Source organism: Phalacrocorax carbo, chromosome 5 (assembly GCF_963921805.1).
Source record: "Phalacrocorax carbo chromosome 5, bPhaCar2.1, whole genome shotgun sequence".
In the NCBI taxonomy this organism is placed as follows: domain Eukaryota; kingdom Metazoa; phylum Chordata; class Aves; order Suliformes; family Phalacrocoracidae; genus Phalacrocorax; species Phalacrocorax carbo.
In genome coordinates, this window is record NC_087517.1 from 71,292,362 (window position 1) to 71,309,753 (window position 17,392).

Below are 17,392 nucleotides of genomic sequence, written 5' to 3' on the forward strand. Positions count from 1 at the left end.
GCCACCCAATCTCTTTAGAGAAGAGGATCATGAGGTCTTTAAACACCGATCTGTAATAGAAATTAACTGTAGCTGAGCCACGTGCAGCTGAGAACTGATGGGGCATTTGCAACGTGCAAAGACCCTCAACCCAGAGGTCTCTATCGGTTTTACTGAATCAACCGATAAAACACTTCAGCAGGATGTGAACTGCAGAGAGAGCAGCTGCTTATGAAGGTCATACCCTGTGTTCAAGACACTCATACTAATTAAAAAGGAAAAAAACCAAACCTTTAGCTGTCTAACTTTTGGCTAATTTAGTACCTCTTCAGCTCCTGGCAACAGGCTGTGAGAGGGCTGTTTGCGGGCTGGTGCTGCGACCAGGAGCGGTACCAAGCTGGCAAGAGCCCGGGGTTATCAACCCTATTTCAGTCGACAAGAGAGTTTGCAAGGAGATGTGCTTAGGCAGAATATTCAGCAAAAGTCTTAATAACAGGGAATGGTTCAGCAAAATTATCCCTTTTATACCCAGCGGTTTCTGGTAGCAAAAGCTCACAGCATCTTCTTGAGGAAAGCTCTGCAGAATCAGCCTTCAAACATGTTTTTATCACCCATTTATCTAATTTACTCTCATTAAGTAAACAAATTATGTTCTTCTCTCTGTATCCAGTTTCTTTGAATCAGAGACTGCGGCTACTGGGTTTCTGGAGTGGTTCTGAATCTGTTCTCAGAAGACGCTCGGGGTTTAGCTCACCCGCGCAAAACACTGTCCTTCCATTTCCTGCAGGTAATTTGGGGAGATGAGCAAAACATCTCCATGGGGAACCTGGGGGTGGGAAGTTGTTCTCCTGGTGCTCAACAATTGCAAATTCTAGTCTAGTCTGGCGTCGTGGAAGAGGAAACCTCATACACTTTGTAGCTCAGTTGTCCAAGGTTGATATAAATATATATATATATGCACACTTAATGAAACCCATAAATTGTTTCAGATCATGGGAATGAATGGGTGGTGGGTCCCCTCTTTCCAAGCCACCCGCCTCATCGCATTAGTGCCTCTGAGCCTGAGTTGGGGGGGAAAAAAAGGACAAGAGGAGCAATTTAGGGCAATTCAAGGGTTTTTAATTAAGAGTGAAATAATAGAGCTTGTGATGAGAGGAAATTAAGAAAGAATTGACACTGGATAACAGCCCGTGATTTCCGAGGACTAATAGCCCAAGGCAAATAGTAAAACCACCATCCTTTTAGGTCAATTAATGCTAAGTGGGAGAAAATAGTAGGAAGCCTGGACAAACCCTGCGCCAGGGAAGGGCTGGGATCCTGCCCCTGTTCCTTCCATTTTCTAGATTCATCTGCTGCCTGTTTATAGTTATAACATTTTTATAAAACACAGAGTGTGTGAATTCTCCCATTCAGTAAATGCCTCTCGTACAGCCTTGAATTTAGAAGAGGCTTGATTTGACTTCGAAACGACAGGGATTTTTATCAGTCGGTGACATTAATAAGAAAAGCAAAGGAACCTGCCAAAGAGGGACCTCTTCTTTTCGTTTTATTTGTCTGACCTTGAACAAACAGTGGAATGTTGTTTTCCTGTAGGAACCTTGCAGGGAATTGGCCTGCATTTCTCAGCAGCCTTTGGGAGGAAGCAGGTTTGCATCTCTGGCCACGTCCCTGTCCCCGGGAGAGGAAGGCGACTGGTGCGTAGAATAGTGAACTTCGTATGGTTCCCCAAAACCACAAAAGCACTGATCCTTCAGCACTCTCACGCCTTGCCAGCACAGCCGCGGCTGCCACACAAGCCTGTTTCTGGCTGAAAGAACACGATCGAGCGGGTTTTGTGCTCCAATTCTTTTCCTTTCTCACAGTCGTTGAGTCCTTCGTGCCCATGGGGGGCAAGACCGTGGGAGGACGGGCAGTCGCCCCTTTGGGGAACACCACGGACACGGGGGGGAGCTTTGCATCGCAGCAGCCACCCATGGCCCCATGGGCCACGATGGCCTCATTAACCTCCAGGTCTTAAACGAGACCTTGAGCAGACCAAGTTTGGTCCGTAGACCCACACATGGCTTAAAAAAGCATCATCCCCAGCTCCCTGCTCCCACAAAGCCCACTCTGCACGAAATCCCCTTCCTGATGGGGTTTTGCAGGTCTTTCCCCGCCCCAACCAGAACCTGCATCTTCTGTCGTTGCTGCTCCCGTCCCTTTTTGTGTTTCTTTTGTTTTGTGTTCAAAGGAAAAAGAATTGAACGCCGTGGGGACGGCAGCAGCCCCAGCCTGTCCCAGCTGCATCTCTGCTTCTTTCCAGCTGGGTAAACAGGGAGAAATCCCTGCACGCGCTCGCAGCGCACCAGGCTAAGGAAGTAAGGGCTGACGCTGGAGCGAATTCCTTATTTACAAGTTTACGTTGCAAATGCTCAGACCCTTTGCTTTGTCTTCTCTGCACCTTTAGCCTCAGGTCAAAAAGATTTTTGGTTTGGCTTTTGTTTGTCCTGAGACTAAGCCGGAGGAGAGCCTGGCTCGTAAAGCCCCGAGCGGCGTTAAATCCTGCGCACCGAGGTCGTTCTCCAGACCACTTCATCCTGTGGCGGGAAACAATCCATATAACATCCAGAAAAGCTTCCTCCTGCCTCGAAACAACAGCGAGAGCAGGGAAGCCTCCATCTGGCGATGGATGCTCCAACCTCATTCACCCCAAGGTGACTTCAGCTTGGAGGCTGTTGTGGCTTTGGGGTGCAGGTCCCACAGTCCCAGCAGGACCCGAAACTTGTCCCCAGCTTCTCCATTGGCTCATCTTGAAAGCCGAAAAATAAAATTCCCCTATCAGCAGGCATGCCCGGGCTTTGCTAGCAAGATCTTGGCATCGGGAGAAGCGGGCGGCAGGCAGAGCGTGCTGCAAGCCCAGGCTGGGCACGGGGGAGAAGATCCTCCCCCACCATTCCCACGGCGCTTAACGTGGCAGAAAGGTCGCCGAAAGGTTTAGCTTGACTCGTAGGGTAAATGAAATGGGGATTTGGGGATTTCTGTGTGATGTTCCACATGAGGAAAGCCTCCTCCCGGCAGCTCTGCAAGCCAAAGCAGCCCAGCCAGGTGGAGTGAGTTTCAGTGGGGAAAGGAGAGCCCTGTGCCGCCCCTCCCTCCCTCCTGAGGACATTCACCTGGCACAGAAAACTGTTCCTACCGGGACAAGTCCCTATTACTTGCTTTAAGCAGAGCCTCAGCTGAAGAAAACCTCCCAGAGATGTGTGTGATACATGGATGCTTTGATTTGCCCTTGGGGTGGGTCGTGGTGGGGATGGGCTTGTCTGGGTGGCAGGGGAGGTCCCAGAAGACCCACAGGTGCCCAGAGGGGGTCCGGAGTGCTCCAACCCTGCGACTGGAAAGAAAAGAGGTAGGAAAAAGCTGAATTGGGAAAGGGGAAGGGAAAAGACACCCAGATTCTCTACCCAAGGGAGCTTCCCAGGGCACCCAAGCCCCTGTGGAGCCCCCTGAGCACCCACGCGTGCCGGGACCCCCCTGTGGGCACCCCACCGGTGCCCCACACCATCTCAGTGTTGAACCATTTGGATATTTCAAATCCAAGCCACATAATACACCACTACGAATGTCTATTACAAGGCTGGATCAATACGCCCCTGGCCGCTTTAGCTCCCTTCTGCAGCAGCACCATCTCTTTTTTTTTTACGGTTGTTTTCTTTTACACATTTTTAAGGGTTTGTGTGGTTTTTCCTCATAGGCTCTGAGCCTGATTTTTCCTTGTGTAGCAGAAAGCTTTCAAGCCACACAGTAAAATACAATAAGCCACATGATGGAATACAGAAGCAAGGACCTCCATGTTTCTGTTTAAAACAGGAGTAAGAAAATAGAAGATGAAAAGGCACGTTTGCATTCCTGCTTGTGCTGTTTGAGGCTGGCTACATAATACAGCTGGAACAAGCACTGTTTTAAATATCCTAGGGAAAATTCTCATATATTTGGGCTTTATTTTTGCTGTTTATTCATAGGCAGCAGTTGCACTTGGCAGAGAAACTGCAGTTGCCGCATCCCTCAAAGCTCAGCTTTGCAAAGCAGTGGAAGCTGCCCGGAGAACGTGAGCTCGGCAGATAATCCGTCTGTCCGTCCCCTTCCCAGCGCTGGCTCTGTGCTGCCTCTCGCCCAAGGAAATGCTGCCTACAGGTCTGAAATCAGAGCTGCCGGCAAGCAGGCAGCCTCGTCTCGGCTGCGTGGCTTGAGAGAGTCAGAATCCCAGAGAAGAAACCTGTTTAGTTCGAAAGATGTTAATTTAAAAAAAAAAATTGTGAGCCCTTTGCTGATTCCTACCCAATTCACCCTCATTAGAGGGTTCCGCTGTGTTTAACAGCACGATTGCAGCTCGGCTGGGAAACACGAGCCCCTCATGACTGAAAGGGACTGGGCGACTTAATCACTTTTGCTTTTTTCCAAGCTAATTAAAGGTAGAAATTATCATATCAAGCAAGAGCTGTTCAGTGCCAGCCATCGGCAGCTTGTGCCGGCCATGTCCGGCGCTCGCTTGAGAAAATTCCCGCTGGGTTCTGGCAGGCAGGGTGCCTTTGCCAGCACTTAGTCCCAGATTAGGGGGGACTTACCAGCCAGGTCCGTTTTCCCGCTGAAGCTGCAAGAGGCAGGAATGCTTTTAGTACCTACAGGCAATTTTGCACCTGTCCAATGTCTCTATCAAAATGCTAAATGGAGAAAAAGCTCTGGTTTGCCCAGGCTCGTGGAAGATGGGATGACTGTTCCCATCCTTAGATGCTCAGAGCTCCTCTTGATGCCGCAGAGCACTGGAGGCTTTAAAGCCATGCTGGCTGCGGAGAAATCATCTGGAATTAGCCCTGCTGAATAGGAAACCCCCATAGCTCAGCCCTGAAAAAATCCGGCTTACATATACTAGCATTAAAAAGTGGCTTTTAAACTTAATTACCGTTTTCTTTGCTAGGTTTTGGTGTTGCCTGCTGACGTTGTGGTATCAGTTTGGTATTTGTGACGCTAAAGGGCAGCGTCCTCGCATCCGAGTATGCCCCGAGATTTGGGTTTGTGCCTTTTCCCGCTCCGCTGGCGCTTCTCGCCGCGCCTTGCGGCTGGTGCGGTTTGCCCTGGCTCGCTGCCGGTGCTGGCAGTGCCCCGTCCTTGTGCCTGAATGTTGTTTTTCTGGTGGGGAAGGTGGACGTTGATGCCGTCCATCCTGTTTTTGCAAGCCAAGGCTGCGAGGTTAAAAGAGCTGCTGCTGGCAGAGCCCTTGGCGGGCGTCGCAGCAGTAGGGGCAGGAGGGCAGCGAGCCCGAGCGGGGGGGGGGTGTTTTGGGGGCTTACTGGCTCAGCTGAGGGTGCAATGACCTTGCAGAGGTGAGAAGCAGATTTGCTAGCAAATTTTATGAGGACAGAGGGGGCACACGGCTGGAGGGGAAGCCGCGGGGCTGCGAAGCCGCGCTTGCCTGAGCCCGAGCAGCGCTGCCAGCAGAAGAGGCCACTAACGCCGCGTGATTGCCGTGGTCCTGTGCGCTCAGGTCAAAGCCCTCAGCCGGGGCAGGGCCGACCGGGCAGCGAGACGGCAGCGGCTCAGGGACTGTCCTCGCCCCAGAGACCAATTATTTGCTCTTGCAGCCTTCAGAGAGACAGATACGGGGTATCTGCAGCGCTGTCGTGAGAAATCAAAGTGAATGAAAGCACGTCTTGAGTCATTACCCTGTTAAAAAAAATGCATGTCCAACCTTTTCTCTCCAGCCCGAGCTGCTGCTTTACAGAGCTCTCCCAAAACCTGAGCCAGACTCATTTCTCCAGCCCTGATCTCAGACTGACCCCCAAGGATCTGTCACCACCGGTGACGGTGACAGAGATAAACGTGTCCAGATAGACTGGCTTCCTGGGATGTGATTAATCTGCAGTCAAGGATAGCTTATTTTTGTTGGATTCGAATCAATACAAACACACAGCCTGAGCTTTTTAAGCCTTTATTAGAGGAAGGACAAGCAGTGCACCTTCTGGTTTGCTTTGCTCATCCAGGACGAGCAGTCCAGCCGGCGTGGTCACGAGAAAGCTGCGAGAAGCAGAGATAGCTGCGAGAAGCAGAGTTAGCTGCGAGAAGCAGAGTTAGCTGCGAGAAGCAGAGATAGCTGCGAGAAGCAGAGTTAGCTGCGAGAAGCAGAGATAGCTGCGAGAAGCAGAGTTAGCTGCGAGAAGCAGAGATAGCTGCGAGAAGCAGAGTTAGCTGCGAGAAGCAGAGTTAGCTGCGAGAAGCAGAGTTAGCTGCTTCGCGGGTACGCAACGGAGGTCACAAGCATCCGCATCAGTTTGCATCTGATGGGCCCCCGTCTCCACTGGTTGCACCACAGAAGGTCCTTCTGGACCACCATAAAGGTCTCAGCAGGAAGGCGAGCGGGCAGCAGCTCATCCCTGGGCGTAACAAGAGCAGATTAGGGATCCTGTTAGGGTCTGACCAGCTGTGTTTGCACCAGAGGATGCCACGCTGACCTCTGAAAGCATGAGTGATGGCCAGCGCCACGGAGAGCTGTCATGTGGTGGTGAGGATGTGCCACCCGGGGGCTTTAAAGTCTTGTCCCCGGGCACGAAGAGCGGTGGGAGGTACGTGGCTCGGCCCCACGGAGTGCAGCAGTAGGTGGCGAATCAAAGGCATGGCCTTGGGTGGCCAGCAGCTGTTGTGACCCTGAGACTCAGTGCTTACGGTGATGCTGGTCCCTGTGGGCTGTCCCCAGAGGTCCCTCCTGGGAGATCAAGAGGTTAAAACCGAGTTGGGGATCTCCGTGCAGGGAGACGGTGCCTCCTTGGTGTGCCGCTTGCAGGGAGCTGGCTGACGGGCCACAGATGCACCAGGCGTCTAGAGACACCAAGCAGCATCCGACAAGCAAACCCACCCTTTATCCCACAGTTGCTGGGTTAGAGCGGGCCATCAGGAGGATTCCTACCTCCACCCAAGGAGCTTGAACATGGACACATACAATCTTAAACTACCCTGAGAGCAGAGAGCAAGACATCTTCCCCAGCAAACACATCACTTGAGATCTTCCCGGGTGCCCCATCCCCTTGAGCCCTACTTGGCTACGGAGAACAGCAATAATTCCTCTGATGTGCCTGGCTACGTCTGCCTTGTTTGGCTGCGAGCTAGCGGCTGGAGAAATGGGGACCCTCCAGCCTGCTTCCAGAGGCGGCTTATCCAGAAAGTCAAGCAGGTTATGGAAGTTGCCTCCATTCAAAACGAGCCGACTGCTTTCAGCGGCCGCGTGCTCCCGCTCGGTCTCGTGCTCCCACACGGTCTCCGACTGAAGAATGCACATTTCAGAACGTATATTGTCTTGCACCAATGAACCACCATTTAAACCAAAAAATGCACAGGGATTTAAGTGCTACCTGTGACAGCCTGAGTTCTTCCAGAGGCAGAAAATGCTGTCTGTTGCTTAGGAACAATCTTTATCCTACAAAATGAAGATGTACACACTCCAAATTGTTTCTCAAATGCATCCGATGTGTGTTTGTCTTGCTTAGGAGCTGACCCGCCTCCTAAATAAATTGTGGGGAGAAGCCTTTGTGCTCCGAATACAGCACCGGCCACCCTCTATACCCAGCCATGAGTGGAGATACAGGGTACATAGCCCCTGCCCAGCTGTGGTGTGAGATGTAGGGTATGTGCTCTACACCCAGCCATGGTCCTAGATTTAGGGTGTGTTCCCCCTAACCAGTCATCATTTGAGATATAGCACATATACCCTTACCCAGCCATGATTCCAGACATGGGTCCCATACCCAGCCACGATGTGAGATAGGGTCTGTAAAAGCCCGAGGGGAAACTTGCTTGGCCCGGGCAACCCCCGCTTTCCTGCCCCACCACGCGGCGCTCGCTGCGCGCCCCAGCGCTTGCAGGGGTACGGCTCGGGCCTTGCTCCTCGGCACACAGAGCAAGCGCAGAGGCAGCGGCACACTGTGGCCATGCTGATGGAGAGGCATTTCTGAAAACTGAGGCTTAAGGAGAGCTACGCCAGGCCAGTTGTGTGTCCGGTCATTAGTCTGGGGACTCATCGTCGTCCTGCCTCAACAAGCCACGCAAGTGCTGTTTCATGGACACTCACGTTTTTCTGGCTCCCTCTCAAAGTGGGTCAGGTGGAAACACCTCCCGCCGCTCCGGCATGCCCGTGCGTGGGCCAGCAGGTCCGTCCTGCTCCGAGGTACTCTGCCTTTGCCTGGCTGCGGTGTTTGTTGTCTCACTGGTTTGTTTTCCCCAAAGAACAAAACATCCTCGAGCTGCTCAGAAGAGCTTCTCCTCGAGGACGCAAAGCACATCCCTCTGTTCCCTGGCGCTCGCTCGCTTTGCCAAGCACGAGAGACTTCTGGGAACAGCAACGTACCACCACGACCAGCGACCAGCTCCTATGTCCAGTCCAAAGCAAAGTGCAAAACAGGTCCGAAAGCAAAACCGACCTCCTGGGGTCCTTCAGTTAAGAGAATCTGTTTTGCAAAGCTATCTTATCCGAGATCGCGGTAGGAGCGTCCGCCAGGGTGGAGCAGGTGTTGAATCGAGAAGCCTTGCAGGACGTAACGCTGGAGCTCGTCTTCTTGCGGTAGAAGCAGCTGCTGAGGTGGAACCAGAACTTGTTGTGGAGGGAGGCATAGATGAAAGGGTTGTAGCAGGCAGAGCTCATGGCAATCAGGTGGCATGAGACCTGGATTACATTGACGTACCTCTTGTCCAGGATGGTGAACTCCTCGTCGATGTCTCTGATGAAGTTGACCACCTGGAGGGGCAGCCAGCAGATAGCAAAGCACACCACCGAGACGGTGAGCACCCGGAAGGTCTTCTGCTTCGTCTTGGTCCATTTGTCTTGGCAGGGATAGGCAGCACCAGGGACGCTCCTCCTCCGCAAGTGGTAGGTGATGGCACAGAAGGAGACCGATACCGCCAAAAGCGGGAGCATGTAGGACAGGAGGAGCATCAAGCACGAGTACAGCAGCCGCTCTCTCTCTTCGTGCTTCCAAAACTCTTCGCAGATGATCATGTCGTGGCCGATGGCGTTGAGATCCAAATAGTGGGTGTGCAGCGACGTGGGGACGGAGGCCATGATGGAGAGTAACCAAATGCAGGCCACGAGGCAGATGCAGGACCTGCGGCTTATCCTCCTGCGAATAGGGTACGCCACCACGACGTACCGGTCGATGGCGATGGCGGTGAGGGACAGCACCGAGACGAAGACGGTGGTGGCCTGCATCAAGGTGACAAAGTAGCACATGAACATGCCAAAGAGCCAGCCCCGCACCTCGAAGGCGTAGGAGACGGTGAGGGGGACGCAGGCGAGGCACATGATGAAGTCGGCCGCCGCCAGGTTGCCGATCAGGAAATTGGTGGTGCAGTGCAGCTTCTTGGTGAGAGCGATGAGGAGGATGAGGAAGAGGTTCCCCGTGCACGCCACTGCCACCAGCGTGGCGTAGAGCGGGATGAAGAGGGGCTTCAGCTCCAGGAGGAGGTCCAGGCCGGTGAAGAGAGGGGCTGAGCCGTTCTGCCAGGAGTCGTTGGGCAGCTGACTGTGAGCCATGCTGTCTCTCCTGCGGCCGACGCTGCTTCTCCGCGCCTTGAAGTCAAGCAGAGGTGAGACCGTTAGCCCCGAAGGGGAGAGAACCGTGCTTCGGTTGTACTCCTGGGCAGAAGAGCCCGCCCCCAGCGCCTAGGTCCTCTCGCACAGCCCCGCGGTGATGCACCGGCTGGCTCGAACGATGCTGCGAGAGCGAACGTGCCCCGTGGCGGCGGCGGCGGCGCTTCCCGACGGGGAAAGCGGGGAGCCTGGCTCCGAAATGGTTAACCAGCCGGGCGCGGAGCTGCGGGAGCTGCCGGTTCGGAGCAGCGCGGCAGGGAAAGCAGCTCGGGACGCCCCGTGGAAGGGAAGCCGGCAGCTGTGCTGACATAAAGCACGAATAAAAGGCACTCCTGAGGTTTTTTCGCGTCTCGTTTTGTCCCTGGCAGCGGGAGCCCCGCGGCCGCCCGGCTCGGTGCAAGGCTCGTCCCCATCCCGCCCCTCTCCGTCCCAGCCCGCCCCCCCGTTCCCCCGGCCCACGGGCTCGGCTCACCCCGCCGGTTACCCCCCCGCCACCCGCGGAGCCCGGCCGTGCCGGGTGCCCTCCTCCGGCCCCCCACCCCCCCCGGCAGCGAGGGCGGCGGGAGGGGGCGCGGGGCTCCCGGGGCGCCCCCACGGCACTACTTAGAGCAGCCCAAGGTCGAGCATATTCCAGCGGAAAGTGGAGGGAACGGCGGGACGGTGCCGCAGGACCCTCCCCTCGGGGCCCGCCCTGCCACAGCTGCCATTTCACCCCCTGCAGGACCCGCGCCCTCTGCGTCCCCGCCGCCGAGCGGCATGAGGGGGTCCGGGGGGTCCGGGGGGTCCGGGGGGCCCGGCCCAAACGGGGGCTCGCTGGGGGCGGCCCCGCCGCGCCCCCACCTGCCCCGGGGCGGGGGTCGGGGGTCGCTGCCCGCCCCTGCCCCGCCGTTCCCCGCCCGGCGCTACTCACCGGCAGAGCTCCGGCAGCCGCAAGCCTCGCGTTCGCCCTGGCTCGGCTTTTTCTGGGTTTTTTTTTAGGGGGGTTTTGGTGTTTTTTTGGTGGGTTTATTTTTTTCGCTCCGAACCCGAGCTTTTTAAGCGGCGGAGGAAGAGGAGGCTCCCGCCCGCGGGGCCCGATGTTCCAGGCACGGCGGGGACGCGCACAGCCCCCACCCCCCGGCTTCGCGGGGGGAGCCCCGGGGCCGGCGGCGCTGCCCAAGGCCGGGGGGCTCCGGGGCTGCTCCGGGAGCCCCCACCCGCCCTCGGGGCCGGCTCCGGGGGACCCCCCACGGGAGGGGCCGGGGGGGCGGCGTCGGGACCGCGCCGAGCTCCGGGAACCGCCAGCGGCCGCCCCGTCGGGGGGCGGGGTGTGCAGGGAGGGTGGGGTGCAGGTAGCCGTGGGGTGCAGGCAGCCGTGGGGCAAGGATAGCCCAGCTGTAGGCAACGGGCACCCAACCACAGGGTGCTCGTGGCCCAGCCGTGGGGCAAGGGTGGGGTGAGGGTGAGGGTGGTCCAGCCATGGAGCGGATGGGCACCCACCATGGGGTGAGCGTGGCCCAGCCACCGGGGGCCACCAGCCAACCACCAGTGGTGTGGGGCAGAGGTGTGGGGTACAGCGTGTGCCCCACGGAGCTGAACCCCTGGCGTGAGCCAGCCTGTCCCCAAAACAAGTGGCTCCAGCCAACGAGCCAGCAAGGGCCAGGCGCAGAGGCAGCGACACGAGGGGCAGCGGGGAACAGCATCCAGCCAGCAGCCACGTGGGGGGGGAGGGAGGGGAATAAAAATCCCATTTTGCAATTTATTTCCTGGTGGAGAAAAAAAAAACAAGCCAGGCCAGGACCCCAGCCTGCCGGGAGCAGCACCCGTACCACCGACCCAAAAGGCGCCGGGTGCCCCCCGCATCCGGCCGATCCCCCAGCCTCGCTTTTATCCCCAGCCGGGAAATTAAGCAGAATTGCCCCAAATGCAAGCGGGAGCCAGGGCCAGGCATCACGCGACTGCTTTTCTCTCCTCCAAACCACCAGCTTTTCCTGTTTTTCCAGGAATACCTCGGGTCACCTTTTATCAGAGACACACTCAAGAACCTCGGTGCCTGCGGGATCGGCATGGCGGCACTCCCGAAATACGGGACCTTTTCAATCAACAGGCAATTTACTTTCAAGGTAACATCAGTATTGACATTTTTAAGAGCTCGGGGGAAAAAAGCTTCTGCACTAAAATCCTCTTTGCACAGACACTTGAAAAAGCTTCCGCGATGCGCGCTGAGTGTTTAGGGACAACCAGGAATCAGGATTAGATTTTTATTTCTTGACTGTTCCCTCCTGTGTGTGTTTACAAATAACGTAAATGCCTTTAAAACCAAATAAAACCCATCGCTCCGTATGCTGTTCGCGCTTAGAACGAAGCTGTTAGGGTTTAAAATAGCAGATGTGTGTTTCCGTTACTGATTCCTGCCCGCCTTCACTCCCTTTGGGCTGCAAGTCTCAGTTCCAAAGAGAGCTGCATGGACGGGCTCAGGTCATCGTCCAGCCACAATCAAAGGTGTTTTTAACAAAAAGAAAAAAAAAGTCTTTTTGGATTTAGGGCAGGCACGATGCCTCTGGCTGAAGTCACTAAAACTCTTTTAAACTCAGCGTACACCTGAGTGACGTGCTATGCCCAGCTCAGCTGTATGGGCAGAGCCTCACAGGGTGGCTGGAGTTATTTTAATGAGCTTTCTCCTTTTTACCAGAGACTTTACATGCAGTCCGAGCTGTAGGAGCAGGGCCTTGAACTACATTTAAGGTCAGGCAGTGCCCGTGCGGAGCCTGGGCTATTGCCCTGCTAAGACACTGCTGTTAAACCCAGCAGAGCTGCTGGGGCAGCATGGCCAAGCTTCAGCTGTGCCTAAAGCAGCCAAAGGTGCTTCAGGAGGTGAAACTAATTCCCCAATTAGATATAAAAGGTCATGCCAGGCCTTTTCTGTAGGGGGTTCTTCATGTTCAGCAGCCCTTTTTGCTCTGTCCTCTGCAGCTGGGGAAATTTGCTAAACCTAGAAATAGGGATTTAAGCGCTTCACGGAACTTGAAAAACAAAAAATTGTGGTGGGGGAAAAAAATCCAAGCCAGGTTTGTTCTGCTAGGTGGGAGAGGGAAGAGCCGCCTTGGTGGTGAGGGGGTTTCCAGCTCCTTGGCGTTATGGCATAAAGGTGCTTGTGTTCCCATGGAAGAGCTCGATTACGCCAGCGCTGCACCGCGTCCGGGCAGAGGGTGAGACGGGGTCGCCCGAAAATGTAAGTACCGAACAGTGGAGGTGCCGAGCTGCCTGCCCTCCTCCCGGGGGCACCCGCCGGAGGGTGGGCTGGGGGCGTGCGGGGAAAAAACGCCAATCTTCTGGGTTACTGGCACAGGCTGCCCAGAGAGGTGGGGGAGTCCCCATCCCTCGGGGGGTTCAAACACTGCGCAGACATGGCACTTGGGGACATGGTTTGGGAGGCCTGGGGGCGTTGGGCTGGGGCTGGACTTGATGATCCATGAGGTCTTTTCCAGCCTTAACGATGCCGTGATTCTGTTCTTCCCAGCGGCCTCCTGAGCCGCTCTGCAGCCCCGCGAGCGTGCGTGTGGCGCTGCCCGCGCTCGGGCTTCTGCTCAGGGCTTTTCCCGGCGGGTGCGTTCCCAAGCCGCCGTGCGACGGGGCGGCGTGTCCCTTCCTCGCCCCGCCAGGCGCTGGGGGGGTGGGAGGACCCGGCAAAAGCAGCCCTTGCGGAGGGGTGGCTGCGGGAGAGCTGGCGGGGGCGGCTTCGCTAGGCTGGAGGCTGGAAATATGAGGGGGAATTAGAAAACGCGTGGCTGGAGTCAGCCTCGTGCAATGCAGCCACAAGCACAAAGCTCTCGGCAACCGAGTTTCCTTTTGGAAATGATTTCCAGCTTATTTCACGTTAGTGAATTGCTGCGGGATGGATCGATACGCGGATAACGACTCCAGAAACTGGGGCTTGGGAGAAATTAGCCTTAATTGGGGGTTTATTACTGTAACACAGTTGCATCGCGTGATTAAAAAGAGGACCCGAGCATTGCTTTGATATTGATTTCAGCGGCAAGATGAAGTTAATAACGTACGATCGCTAATGAGATTGGAGTGGCAAACGATATCAGTGTCCAGCAACTATAGTAATTACTTCGTTTCCATTACATTATGCGAGAGTGTTATGACAAGCCTGGTGGTAATGAGAGCTGAAATTAAACCTGGGGATAATTACCCCGTTGACCCGAGTGACGGGCTGACGTTAAGATAGGGCAGACGGCGGCTGATTTGGCGGCCCTTTGGCTTGGTTTGCAGCGTCGAAGGAGCCCACAGCAATCAAGCTACGGGAAAATACCTAATTTTTCCTGGGCCAAAAATGCTCCAGACTCAGCCCTGGCCGCAAACCTGGTGTGCTGCTTTTGGGATCGTAATTTTCACGACTCCCCAAATTCAAGCGGCTTTGATTTGCCTCGGGAGCGGCAGGAAGGGTCGCCGGGGGGGTTGTGTTTGTGGTTTCTGGGTAGGGCTTGGGCCCTAGTCCCAGCTGGGCAGGGAAGGGGTTGATCTCGGCAGATCCCAAAGCAGATAAAGGGTAAAAACGAAGCGGGAAATGTCTGGATGTGCAAGGGGGGGAAAAGCCCCCCTGGGCAGCCCACACAGCTGGATTCCCTGCAGCGTCTCTCGTTGTTTGGGGTCGCTCAATGAAGGGCGGCGGATTGCGAAGGCGCCAGGAGGGCAACGAGCATCCCGAAACCCACCCTGGGTTTGCAAAGTTTGTCCTGAAAAAAATAAGCAGCCGCTTTTCCCCAACCGCAAACACCATCTTTCAGCTAAAACATGGTTATGAAGCTTTTATTAGACGTGTCAGGACAAACATTGCAATTTTAAAGCTCTCAGCTACTCAGAAATAGGCTGTCGTGAAACTGTATTGGAGCAGTTATTGCCCCTCGTGCCGAGATTGGGGGGTTGTCAGTTTTATCTTACTTTTTTTTCTTTCTCCTTTGGAAGGAAAACTAAATCTTTGCTTCTCCACAGGCATCCCTTTGAAGTCAGATGCGTTAATTACTGTGTGCCCCATAATAAGGGAGCGTACGGTAACAGGGTTGCTTGTTATTTAACGTGGCCGGGGTACCGGGCTGCCAGATCCAAAGCGGGTTGTTGCTCATTGGCTCCGTTTTCCTTAGAAACCTCTGATTCCACAGGCAGGATCTTTTAATCTTTCTCTTCTCCGCTTACTTAAACAAGGGAAAATTAAAAATCATCATCGTCATCGGCGACTGGAATTTTTTTTGGTAAGAAAAATGGAAATTGCCAGGCCAGTCCTAGGAGAAGTTCTGCAAAATTCCGACTTTCGGTGCAGGAAGGCTGTTAATTTGCCTCGACGTGATGGATGTGGGCTGGTGTTATTAAAGCTGGCTGAGAGCTGACTTCAGGGGCAAGTGCTCACCCCCACCAAACAGTCAGCAGGAAGAAAATCATCTTTGTCTCCATATCACAGTCCGGCCGAGGGCTGCTGCGAAACGGTAAACAGCGGAACAATCTGATAAGGAAAGCGGGAGGCTCTTAAGAGATCATTTGAGATGAGCGATGGAGTTTGAACGTGACGGCAGGGTAATGTCCCGGCCGCCCAGCGGCTCTGAGCGTGTCTGCCCGCGTCGGCGGGGCTTCGCCCAGCTCCGGCCGTGCCACGGCCAGGGCAAGCCGGCAGCGGCACCGGGAGCGTCTCCCTCGGCACGTGCTTATCCTGGGAAAGCCTTTTCTGACCTGGTCCTTACTGCTTCCAGAGAGCCGGCAGGATAAGTCGCTCTGACTCCAAAGCTCGTGTTGCCCCGCAGCAGGAGTTTCTGCCTCGGAACGGAGAGAAGGGATGGATGTGAAAGCTGCAGCCCACCCTGCTGAGCCCCGCTCCGTGAGCTGGGGATGCTTCCTGAAGCATCGGTGCTTGGGGCATCGGCTCTGCCATCCCGGTGTCCCCGCTCCCCCCGCGGGTGGTGACCGGGAACCAGAGCTTGCTGTGATTTTTACCCTTTCCTTTGTGCGTCGGTCACCAGGTTGGCTTTTAGAAATAACGGCAGGTTGCAGCACCCGCGCGACCCCTCCGCAGCGCCACCCGAGCGGGGCCACCCGAAGCCGCTTCTGCAAACGCCGGCCTTCGTCCCCTTTTCTGCAAAACAGCAATCGCAGCGCAGACCTTCCTCCGGCAGCAGGCTGTGTCTTCCCTACCCTGACATCCTAGAGAGCCTGTCAATTAAAAAGCAGGCATCGTTTTATGGTGCTGCCAGCTCATGCTTCAATTGGATTGATTTTATCGGTTCAAGTACATGATGAACCACCTTTTTCCCCCCCGGGAGGCGGGCGGCAGCTCTCGGGGAGGATCGGCCCGCCACGGGCCCGTTTGTCAGCGCATGTCAAGCACAGCCAGACGGAGCCGACCTCGGCGCGGTCGTGCCGCCGGAGGCAGCTGCCTGTGCTCGCTCTCCCACGGATGTGCGTGAATCCTCACGGCGGGCTAAATCTGTGCATTGCCTCGTGCTTGGCTGCTGTGTTTAACTAACATTTGTGGTGATTATATTCCACAGAGACGCTGATCAGCCCCAGCCATTGCCTGATTATATTTTTTCTAGAGTCACGCACTGGTTTAGGTACCGCTGTCAACAAAAAGGAGCTTTGAGGCACCAGTTTTCCACCCCCTTTTCCTCCTCCCGTGCCTTTCCTTGGCGCCTGATGTGCGCCGCTAGCCCGGCCGTCGCTTTGGCCGGCGGCGTCTGCAGAAACGGCTCTCGCGTTGCGCTGGCGAGGCAGCAGTCGGATGGTCTTCGATTTCACTTTATTCTGCCCCGTCTTGAAACCAAATTGCTGGCAGCCTGATGGCGGCGGGGCGTTACACCACCATCTCCCTGGGAAGTTTAAGGGGGTAGAGAAACGCTGTTTCACGCGGAGGAAAGGGTGAAGCGTTGCCTTTAAAAGGTACAAACCAAGGGGCGGGGGGGCTAACATTTCTTTTGCGATTACTAGTTTCTCACACCTGAAAAATCTCCCGTGTTTGATAGCAGGTCTTTGCTTGTGCGGACGCTTTCAGGCGCTGCTACTGTGGACCCACCTGCACTTACCAATAGTTTGGTTTTCCTCTATTGCTACGCTGTTATCAGCGGCTCCTCTTTTTGTTTGCGTTGGCGCATCTCCCGGTGTGTGAACTACTGCCCTGTATAGGAAGGCTGGTGTTGCTGTATAAGGAAAAAATAATCCCTAGTGAAAATGCTGCTTGTACCAGGAAGAGTTTGATTGCTAAGAGCTAAACGGCTTGCTTCTCCTAGAAGAAACCGTAGTCCTTTGAAGTAAAGTCCTTGCTCGTTAAACTGGCGCCACAACACGGCGCGGACCCATCTCGCTTCCTCACGTGTGCCCAGTTCAAGTGATCTTGTAAAGATGTTTTTAAGGGTTTTAACAGAGGAGTTCTGGCTACTCTTACCGTGACCTAAGTATACACCCATCCCAAGCTTAATTTCTTCTGGGACAGTGTCCAAAGGGTGGACCATGAGAAAGCTCCCAGCCTGTTCTTCCAACCACCTCTGTGCTGTAGTGCCCTCGCTGGATGTTGGCCCCTCCGTGAGCAACACAGGGTTAGGCCACTCCAGCGTAAATGCTTCTATACAGTAAAAGCGTGGTTAGGGCAAAACTAAATTAAAAAATAGCTTGTGTGCTTATAAAACAGCTTTTAAAAAAAATCTCTTATTTGTTCTTAAGCGGATAGATCAGGTCTTTCAGTCCTACTGTTCACGTCCCAGCTGAGTTAGACCGAGCCAGGCAGCCTTCGGCGCAAGCCTGCAGATCGACAGGCCCGGATCTATCGCTCGATCTGAAGGC

At 55.0% G+C, this 17,392-nt stretch overlaps 1 protein-coding gene across 1 annotated transcript; it reads right to left on the reverse strand.

Moving 5' to 3' along the window:
• Positions 1–6,216: 6,216 nt before the first annotated feature.
• Positions 6,217–10,541, reverse strand: LOC104045519 (prolactin-releasing peptide receptor-like). Its single transcript, XM_064453122.1, has 2 exons — positions 10,497–10,541; positions 6,217–9,565 (listed from the first exon to the last, which is right to left on the reverse strand). Exon 2 carries the CDS (start codon positions 9,527–9,529, stop codon positions 8,438–8,440), a length of 1,092 nt encoding a protein of 363 aa, XP_064309192.1. The 5' UTR covers positions 9,530–9,565; positions 10,497–10,541; the 3' UTR covers positions 6,217–8,437.
• Between the last annotated feature and the right edge of the window lie 6,851 nt (positions 10,542–17,392).